Source organism: Lepisma saccharinum, chromosome 11 (assembly GCF_977018435.1).
Source record: "Lepisma saccharinum chromosome 11, izLepSacc3.1, whole genome shotgun sequence".
NCBI lineage: Eukaryota > Metazoa > Arthropoda > Insecta > Zygentoma > Lepismatidae > Lepisma > Lepisma saccharinum.
The window spans coordinates 28,797,820-28,809,342 of NC_139239.1; the positions used below are offsets into that span (position 1 = coordinate 28,797,820).

The 11,523-nt window shown below is 43.1% G+C and overlaps 1 protein-coding gene across 1 annotated transcript; it reads right to left on the reverse strand.

Annotated features, from left to right (window-relative positions):
• Positions 1 to 876: 876 nt before the first annotated feature.
• Positions 877 to 1,944, reverse strand: LOC145994984 (uncharacterized). The gene has a single exon (XM_083131517.1). It carries the CDS (start codon positions 1,942 to 1,944, stop codon positions 877 to 879), a length of 1,068 nt encoding a protein of 355 aa, XP_082987643.1.
• Between the last annotated feature and the right edge of the window lie 9,579 nt (positions 1,945 to 11,523).

Sequence of the window (11,523 nt, forward strand, 5' to 3'; positions counted from 1 at the left end):
GCACCGTGTGGCTGCCAGAGCCGTGAGAAAATCGGTTCACACCTCTTTCAAAGAGCAATAACGTCTGAACCACGAAAGATACGAAGATCGGCTCTGGCGGAAGTGGAGGAAGTCGTATCCAAACAATATCAGGGCGTTGAAATTGCGGCGCTTTTCGTAATGCGCAAGGGGAATCCCCAAAAGAAATGGGGAATCCCCACTGCATGTGAGCGGAAACTCGCGCAAAATGGAGAAAGACGACGAGGGAACATGCTGTCACAGGACGGTCGAAAAGTGACACATGGAGGGAGTCCCCAGAGGAGCGCATGAAGTGCGACAAATGGAACATGCTTGGACAGTGACTGTCGCGCATCCCAGATGGTACGCAAAACGGAGTGATGGATGTACACGTGCATGCTACGTGGAACGCAACATGCAATTACAATTGCGATATGAACCACTACGTGCCCCCTCCCACCGGGAATTCGTTGAACCCGGGACCTCGGGAGTACAAGGTCAGCCGGAAGTCGGCTCTCTGAGGAGCAGCACCAAATATCCACGTGCCCCACGAATGCAGGGACACCTCCCTAAAAGGCTCAGCCACAAAAAAAAAGGAAAGAAATTGGCACGTACGTGAAGGGTTTCACATTGGAATGTACAGTATCACTTTGGCGGAAGGAAAACAGAGAGTAGCACAAACAGATAAAAATCAGTAACACAGATATTGACCCTTTGTCCTGAAAAATAGGCAACTTGTGCTAAATCTTGAATCATTGCTGTTTGATGTTTCTGTTCATTACCGATGGTATGAAGGAACGACGATGAACTCGGAATGCAGCACGTAAGCACTGCGAAGGACAGTATGAAAACATCCTTTGGCGTGTGCAGAACGGAAACTCACAACAGGGGCTCAATATGACGACTACCAACATCGATGCACACATTGTACCTTCGAAGAATGTTCTCATACAGACGATTGAAGACCAGTGGATTCTCTCGAATGAAGTCCGCTGCTGCCACAATCCTAGCAACCAGGTCATGCTCAGACTCGATGGGGGTTTCATAAATGAGACTCTTCATGCGCCCCCATAGAAAAAAGTCCAGGGGCGTTAAGTCGGGAGATCGTGGGGGCCACGGCACGGGCCCGGCACGCCCTATCCATTGCCTGTCATATCTGTGGGTCAGATGGTCCCGTACGTCCCGTGCAAAGTGGGGTGGCGCCCCATCATGCTGGAACCACATGTTTGGCCTAATGGCCAATGGCACATTTTCCAACATCTCGGGTAACGTCTCTTGGAGAAAAATCAGATAAGTACGACCTGTGAGATTGGTGGGAAGTACGTATGGGCCAATTAAACGACCGGCCAGTATTCCTGCCCAGACGTTGATGCCCATTCGCTGCTGGAACCCACGAGCTTTCGTTGCGAATGGGTTCTCTTCATGGCTGTTGCGGGAATTAAAAACACCCTCTCTGGTGAATTTCGCCTCATCCGTGAAGAGCACCAACTGTGGAAACTGAGGCGTATTCACGCATCGACGCACAAACCATGTGCTGAAGCGAACACGTGGTTCAAAATCTGTGGGACCCATGGCGTGCACCTTCTGGGGGTGATATGGGTGCAGTTGTTGATCATGAAGGACATTCCACACTACAGACTGAGATACACCAACATCCCGCGCTACGATTCGGGTACTCGTACCAGGGTCTTCGTGCACAGCATGAAGAATTGCCTCCTCCACCGCAGGCGTGCGCCTCGTCCTTGGGGCACCTGTGTCCACTCTACTCACAACAAATGTTCCAGATTCACGAAGACGACGGTTCACTTTTTCGAATATGGTGTGTGATGGCGTCACACGTTCCGGGAAACGTTCCTGGTACATCGCACGGGCAGCCCTTCCATTGCATCTCGCTTCCCCGTAAATGAGCATCATGTCTGCATACTCCTCGAAACTGTATTGAACCATCGTGGGAGTTTTCACATGCACACACACCCACAACGTCGTAATGTTCCCAGAAGATACGTCGTGTGTACGTACTCAACCAATGTGTCACGTCCAGCGCTCTCTCCATACAGTCTTGCAATACCCAGAGGGCGCAAGGGTCAACTTCGACCAGGGATAGCGAGTGACTCCTAGTATGACGTCAGCGCACACCTTCATGCATCACAGAGGCTACGAACGGGAAGGAACGTCAGTAAGTACGGGTTGGTCGCTCCCGTTCCATGTCCTTCACGTGAGAACGTTAATGACTAACGTCGGACTCGCATGGGATACCTCTACACGCTCTGCAGTAATGTAGTACAGAACTATACGAACGTGTCCCAGCATTCGTGGGGCACGTGGATACGTATTTGGTGCTGCTCCTCAGAGAGCCGACTTCCGGTTGACCTTGTACTCCCGAGGTCCCGGGTTCAACGAATTCCCGGTGGGAGGGGGCACGTAGTGGTTCATATCGCAATTGTAATTGCACGTTGCGTTCCACGTAGCATGCACGTGTACATCCATCACTCCGTTTTGCGTACCATCTGGGATGCGCGACAGTCACTGTCCAAGCATGTTCCATTTGTCGCACTTCATGCGCTCCTCTGGGGACTCCCTCCATGTGTCACTTTTCGACCGTCCTGTGACAGCATGTTCCCTCGTCGTCTTTCTCCATTTTGCGCGAGTTTCCGCTCACATGCAGTGGGGATTCCCCATTTCTTTTGGGGATTCCCCTTGCGCATTACGAAAAGCGCCGCAATTTCAACGCCCTGATATTGTTTGGATACGACTTCCTCCACTTCCGCCAGAGCCGATCTTCGTATCTTTCGTGGTTCAGACGTTATTGCTCTTTGAAAGAGGTGTGAACCGATTTTCTCACGGCTCTGGCAGCCACACGGTGCCGTTTTCGTAATTTTGCCACATGGCACTTTCGGCTTGTTTTTCCTTCTAGATTCACTCCCCTAAGTTTGTAATGGGAGTTCGAAATCACCCTGTATATAAAGGGAGAACGAATTTTGTACCTCCGAGATAAAAAATGTTCCTGCGCCACTGCATGCATCTACGCACCATTCAATTTCAAAAGTTTACCCTCCCCGAAAAAAAAATCCTGTGTACGCCAGTGAGTGAAAGCAATTTCACGAAATATTTTGGGCTGAGTCGTGCATGCTGATAAAATAATTTCACCCATAATAAATGTTTGAATATGAACTGTTTGGAATAGTGAATAATGATTCAGTGAACAACTTTTAAAAAGAAGTGATTGTATTGTCGCATTGTTATCAAGGAGTGCCAGGTTCATTTCCCAGTGGAGGCAGATGATACAGTGATTCGGATTACACATTAAACTGTAGGTCCACTTCACATCAGCCTATATGGCCATAAGTGACTTTAACTGTGACAAATTTTTGGACTAACATAAGATAAATACCACTGTCAACTAACGAGCACTGATATAAATTTTCGACACGAAGTTAAATTGGTTTCCGCTGGGAGACGCTACTCTCCAGCTCGACGAGCGATACAGTGTGACACAGAGACATCTGTTGGAAATGTTTATAAACTACTAGCTCGTCTTTCTTCTACTGAGGAATTACTACACGAGGGGGGTTATCTTGTTACTATTGCATCCGTATCATTCTGGTTTCAAATATTTATCTCGGGGGGGGGGGGCGATATTTGGTGATGGTGAATAGAAACAACTGATCAATTATTCTGAAAGCAATAGTGTGAATCTCTTGCCTCTAAAGACAGAAAACATTGGCAATGGAACTCGATGAGCTGACCCAGTGATTTATCCTCAGCACCTAACACTTCAGTATAATTTCCTCAATACTCCCCTACAATTTTTTACAAGGCCCAATCTATGGCCATTTTGGCTCTAAATTTACACTCCCTAGATACAAACTTACACATCCCAGATGGAAAATTCTGGATTAATCCCTGCGCTGACCACGCGTCACTCAATGACAGAAACCGTGTTAGCATGCCGTGACTCTCAAGAGAGCTGTTCCGTTATGGAGTTTTATTATTTATAGCATTCCGTTGTGTTTCAATGCTTCAGGTGCAAACTAGGGATGGCCAAATCTGGATATCGGATATTCTGATATGCGGATATCCCAGTTGTCCGGATATATGGATTATCTGAAATGTTCGGAAATCCGTATGTGTGCATTGTACGGACAGTTTTATACGTTTACCTGTTTTACGACTATCCACATATTATTTCATTCGCCATGTTCATATTTTCACTGTACAGGTTCTCTACAAATCCTTCAACAACTCTGTGCTATCCGTATATTAGTATTATTATTACGTTGTAGAAATATTTTCATCCCTAAAATTCCAAAAACCAAAAATTTAAGAGCTGTCCGATTAATAGAATTTGTGATATGTATAATGAAATTATGATTAATAATTATTAATGATTATAATCATTCCATAGATTTTTCAATGCCATTCTTGACTTACAAGAAAACATTAGAGTCAATTCTGAAAGTACGAATATGTGATAGTTAATACATAATAACTGTATGTATACTCAAGATTATATGATCTATTATTTTTTTTCTTCATTTCATTTATAAACTGTTCTGTATGTTTTATGTTTATGTTTTGAATACAATTTGTGAGTGGATGGCATATGTAGGCTATCTATTGCAGTGGCGCAACCACAGGGGGACTTCGACGGAAGTCAATTCAAGAGGGGCAAACATTGACGGCCAAGGGCACCTGCAGGGGAGCACAGAGGGAATTGCCCCCTTCGATTTCAAATTTTAAGCAAATAAAAGTAGGGCTACATTTCGTAAAATTTTGTTGCTCGCTTCGCTCGCAAACACTCCTTTTCTCACTTTCGTCAAGTTCAGAGCCGTAGCTAGGTGGCGGCGCGAGTCGGCTATGGGTGCCAAATGATCTAAATGGAAAAAAGTTGTAAAAGAGATAATGCCATGGCGTCCAGTTAAATTATTTGTGTCCAATTAAATCAATATTGTTTTCAATTGCAAAAATTGGATCTAAAAATTTTCTTGATCGCTTCGCTCGCAATTTCATTGTTTTCTGTAAAGTGATTTATTTTAATAATGTGTGTTGCATATATGTATTGAATAAACTTTGAATACGTACACAATTAATGTTAGCATGTTCCATATGCATTTTCTTATTTTATGTCGCTCCATGTTGCATATTGTAAAACATATGTTGTAAATTATAGTTATACATGTTATATGTACAAAATGAATTATCTTCGGAATGCATTTATCATTCATTTCCTGCCATTCAAAACTACAGTTTTTGTGCTTGTTTTTCATTATTAGCTAATGTGAAATTGAACGTGTTGAAAAAATATTTCAAATAGTTTGTTCCAAACAAATGCTTCAGTACCGACTTCTATCCCCTCTTTGCATAATTTATGAGGATAATATCGTTTTTGATACTACTACAAGCCATTATTGTTATTATTGTTGTTGTTGTTGTTGTTGTTGGTACGTTTATCCTGGTACTTGCCCCCAGACAAAAATTCGTGGTTGCGCCTCTGATCTATTGTAATTGTATTATTCTGTAATTTTGAAATTACTATTCATTATTATTAGTATTATTATTATGTACGCTTTCTGCCATTGGAGGATGACAGGTAATGTTTAAGGTAATAATAAATAAATAGTACGGATACCCGGATAATCCACAGCATCCGAAATGGATATCTAATAATTTGAAATCCGGGTATTCGTTATCCGGAATTTGTAGCCAACCAAATAGTTAAGGGGGGGGGGGGGTTATCCGAACCTTGTGGTTAGGAAAAGGGATGCTTTACGCAAACTATCCTAGCAAGAGGGATAGAGTCCTTAGCAGCCTCCACTTCGAGCACTGATTCACTTTGTAATGAGCTCACTTTTCGAGCTCTTTGTTATTGTTTTCTTTTTATTGATTTGCTTTATTTTACTTCGCTTCTTGTGCCACTTTTGGCTAATTTTCGAAAATGGGGATGATTGATGATATGATGAAATTGATGACACTCACAAACATCCATGCCCAGGTCGGGAATCGAACCCGGAATCCCTGTCGTCGTACCGAGATATTCTAACCATTCCGCCACGGGGGCCGGCTCTCTTTGTTAATCGCGACGTTGAGAATGGATGAAGAAATGATCAAATTGATGAAAAAGCACTACCAAAGAAACATTTATGTGTTTCCAGAACCACTGGTTTCGTGGCACGATATGCTTACCGTCTGAGCCCAGAGATGTTCACCATCCGGAGGGCGGACTACGCGAGGGTAGGTCTCACCCTCACTCTCCGGAAGACTTGTGACCGTGAGGGATGGCGAGGGCTGTTGCGAGTCGTGTGGGTGAGGGCGTGAGAAGGTGAGGACGAGGGAAAATCGAAAGGGTGAGAAGATTGATTTAAAATAAACATCCCTGTGTGAACCACAATATGAAACACTACTTACTTCACTGAAACTTACAGCTTTTTTATTTTACTGCATACTTTTCCACGACTTGCGGCTTTTCATTGGGTGACATGGGTGGGTGCATGGAGTCACATCGTCGCTGTTTTCTGTCTTACTTCTTTTCAAGCAACTGTCCTCAAGACGCTGGGTCAACACAGATTTTTTGAAGGGGGAGGCCCCCGGGAATCGAACCCAGGACCGCTGGCACTAAAGGAGAGAGTGCTAACCATTTGGCTACGCGTAAAGTTGTCATTACTGTTTTCCTGGTTTTGAAACAGCAGGTTTTGGTTTTGAGCGTAGCAGATTTCTGGATTGGTTTTGTAGATGTCCAGATCTCTCTTCCTCTGGCAACACGGGAACGGAGCTTGAGGAGTCCGGGCCATCTCCCTCGAACAAGAAAATTAAACGAAGGATTTTTTTTTTGGGTAAATCGTGACAGAGAGGATTAATGATACAGTGACGAAATGGATGATGCTACAAACACGCAGACACTGCAGCATGTTACGATGACCACTCAGCAACGGCGACGAATTAAGGTACTATGTACATATATAGAGCGACCACAAGGGAAAAAAAACCTTCGACGAAAAGTCCCCGCGCAGCTTTCCCTTCTTCCGTTCAGCTCGGGCCATAAGGAAGCATGGTCCACGCTCTCCCTCCCCTCCACGCGGGAGTACGGTGCACAGGAGTCGCGGGTCTGCGCAGGTTTTTTTCCTTGTGGTTCCACTATAGGGACACTACCCGTTTGTAACGATCCCAATGCAGTTGTTGCAACCCAGATGCGACAGTGACTGTACACACACCGGCAATAAAGATGTGACACCTAGATCGTGAAATACTCGCTTCCCCCCTAAAGGTATTACGTGTGTTGCCTAAATCTACGGCGGTGGCAGAAATTGCTATTAAAATCCACTTATCGCCTTGGAGTTAGGCAACACACCTAACGCCTTGAAGGGAACCGACCATTTCAGGATCTAGTGTCCTATTTTTATTGCCGGTGACCGTACATAGAAACTTTTATATGACTATAAATAGCACAATAGCTACCTACAGAAAGATTTTCTTTCTATACGTGACTTCTGAAAAATCTTTAATGATCTACTCAATCAGTATCTCTAAAATATTTCTCTTCACGTCAGTTGGCACGTAGCACGTAGTCTCGAATGATCTGTCCCCCGAACCGTCTTTCTTACATACATTGTAAACACTACTTGGCTACTTGAATGAAGACCCCTAATAACAGGGTGTATCCGGGCCCCTTTTGAATTGAATTGTTGTTTTAAGTCCACTTTATGCACAGAAAGGCTAATCGGAACTGGACCTACAGTTTAAAGTGAAATCCGAACCACTGTGCAATGTGCCTACACCGGATATCGAACCAGGGACCCCTTGAGTACAAGGCGACGACGTTACCACTATGCCATCGGTGAGGCCCCTTTTGCCCCCTTATAAATCCGGCTCTTGTTACGACCGACCTATCCGCTCAAAGTGGATATATATAATCCGTGTAACAGTGTACCGACTAACACCTGTACCTTGTATTGTGATATTTTCAGGTGGACAAGACTTTCGGATCACTCTGTACATGTTAATGAAGATACTGAAAGGTTTGGTTTATGCATTCGACGTTCTGAGAGCAAGGAAGGAATCCCCCAAGCGTCGCCAACAGGAACTGTGTTTGCAAACCTCCGGAATTTCTGATGAAGACGTTTTTCTTCGAATGTCCATATCCTCATTCCTGATCACACCTGGATGCTACAACAGTGGCAGGAACGTGCTAGTTGGCATTAATGAGGATATTATTGGCAGTTTGAGAATTGTGATGAGCCGAAAACTGAAATGAAGGGACAGCTTCTGACAAGCGGATAGTGACAGCTACCGCAACTTGGGGATATAATTCTAACATGTAACGAACCTGAGAGTTTAAGGTTTTATATTTGTAAGAAGTTAAGATTTATAAAATGTTTGTTACTTCAAATAATGTGCAAGTTGTCACAGACAACTATAGTCAGATTGATACAGTTGTGTTTGGAACTTGTATATATGTTTATAAATACGTCATAATCTGTTCGTGTTGACGTCACTTTCTCATCTCAGCAGAGGAAGTGAACGCAACCTGAATGTTTTTCACCTGACGACAGACTCAGTTAGAAAACAGGTGAAGGTGGGAGATCAACAGAAACGTGGTAACGGTTAATGGAATGCCAAAATAGTGTAATTGGTAATTATTTTCGTTTCATTCTGGCTATACTCGAAAATAATAATTAAGTACATAAACGTACGTGTATTTACGTTTGTTTTGTCCAACGTTAATTCTATATGCAAGTGTGTTTAGTGATTGTGATGTGATTTAATATGCTATAGAATTGTTCCTCTTCAGGCAGAAACGTAAGCGAATCCGTACCTTGCTTGTAAGTCCACATACTATAGGAAATATAAGTGATTATAAAACTACGTTTAACTTTGAATACTGTGTTGTGCTTCTTTTCTACCCAGCAAGCCCTGATGATTTGCAAAGATTCTCATGTTCCCGACTAAAGGAGTAGCTTACTAACTTTCTGACGACTGGTGTACAAGCGAGGAACGTTGCAAACAGCACCAAACCTGACTTGCCTAAACTACTCATCTTATATCCGAAAGAACAAAATTCAACCTGTCCAACCTATTTACATGTTCATATCTGCTATTGCATGCATATGTGAGTAGGTTAGGCAGGTCAGCTTTGGTGCTGTTAGAATATATCTCGAAGCTGCTATAGCTGACGCTAGCCCCTCGTCAGCTCCTGTCCCCATATAGCACACACGCCACGGATACATCACAAATACAGACGTGTAATGTAACTGGAACATCATAAAAGATATATATGCTGATTGGCCTAAGCTGCTGCTCTTCATGCGCCTGCCGAACGTTAACCTTTCAAATAGAAACCGTGCGGTGTTCTCGTCATCTACTGCCAACGTCACGTTGGGGTGAAGCCAGGCTTCGAACAAGCTACTCGAGAATGCACAAAATGTATGCACAGCACACTAACCAATCACGTGAAACACTGTACAAAACTGGTTGCGTCAACAAGACAAAAAAGTGAGGATTAAACTACGAGGTGGCAACACCGCGTGCGTCAGCGCTTCTTCCCCGCTTCCTATTCGCTCCTCACCATCCAGCAGACACTTTCCTCGTTTCCGATTGGCTCAGGAACTGTCGAGCGACCGCTAGCGCGGGAAGGAAAAACAGATTGGGCCAAGCGCGGTTTGCGTCGGTTATACTTGTCGTCCTGATTCCAACCTCACTTTATTTCAAAGAAAGTTCCGAAAGATCAGTTTTCCCCCCTAACAACCACATGTTAGGTCCACGTGGGGTCCAATAAATCGTCCCTTGAAACCTTTCCCACCAATAGCGTTAGTCCAAGAAATGACAGCTCTCGTCAAGTCCACATGGACTAAATGAGATGTTGCTAATTTAGTTTCTTTAGAGATTTTTGAACGCGAAGTTTCGGTTGCGTTATCTTTACTAGGTTGTGTTATCGTATTGTGCTACTTTTTTATACAATATAAAGATCTTGGGAGTACAACCTGGCAGGGAATGAATGGATGTCAAAACACTGCAGGCAAAAGTGACAATATCGCTTTACAGAAAAACAGGTGTTGGCTCGAAACCAGATACGGTTCCGGTCAGCTTCCTCTGGGGTTGGGTCAAAGATGCCGAACTGGCACTACGTTCAAGACTTCAGCTATACCTGCTCCTGTTTCAAACACTTTAAGAATTACGAAGATGAAATTAAATGTGGACTTGATTAGAATCTTACTACAGTCTATATGCCAAATGGTATAGCTTTTGCTATCAGCATCAGAAATACTGCCTGCTATCCCAAATAGTATACCTAAAGGCTCCTTAGAAATTCTCGACTGGTATGTCTCGCTGTGCCGTCGTATCGTATAGGAAATATTACTTATGCATGCGTTTTTAAATTTACTGTACGAATGAAATGGGACATCCCGATGGCTTAATGCTAACGCTGTGCCGTTGTAATCAAGGTGTCTCGCGTTTGCAGCTCGGTGGAGGCACATAGTGGTCCGGTTCCACCTTAAACTGTAGGTTCCGTCCCGATTAGCGAATCAGAACATGAAGTGAACTTAAAAAAAAAGAAGAATTAAACTAATACACACACACATATACCTGTCCTTGGGGAAAAGGGTATAATAAGGTGTATAAAAGGTATATATAAACCCAAAATTAGTATTGTGCATTTTCTGGGTCATTGAAGTGCCCTGCGTAAATGAGAAATCTTATATCTAACCCACCCTAACCAGTGACGTGCCATAGACTATAAGTTTACGTCTACATGCGTTGTCTACACGTAATCTACGCGTAGATTACATTGGTTGTAGTTTACGTCGACTACGTAGACAATCTAAAGTGCATTAAAATTAATTTTCAAGGGTTTCATGAAAGGAAAGTGACATTTTCAACTGTATTGGTTCCTAACGAAATGAAAAGAATCCTATTTACAACTAAATTTATCTTCTCTTCTATTATCAACTATGGAGGAAGATAAATAGTATGCAAAAAACAACAACAGATGGCAGTCGTGAGGCAAGAGTGGTCATTTTCCCATAAAACACTATATTAGGTTTCTTCCTAGGTGAGAAATTGTTAGTATTTGGAAGAAAGAGTATGAAAAGTTCTCACACATCAGCAATTGATACGCAGTATAATTTTATTTTAATTCCACAGTGTCCTTCGCTAAGTTATCACCTTTCGCCATGTTGTATACATAGATTACGTAATCTACGTGTATAAAATAGTCTACGTGTAGAATGTAGACTATCGTTGTTTACGACTAGATGCACATCACTGACCCTAACCTAATGTCCTTTCCTTCTGTAAAAATCAACTTTTTGGACATACAACCTTTTCCGCCCATGACAGGGGGCATACAAACCTTATTTCCAGCGGAAGGGGTCAAATAACATTTTTTCTAGGACCGATAAACAATACTTTGCCAGGGAGGTCAATGATTTACTTGAAAAGTGAATAACATTTATTTTCTAAGTTTAAAGCATAATGAACACAATCAAATTTCCACTGCTTGCTTTCCCCCTTGCCTCTCGCTGGATATACTCC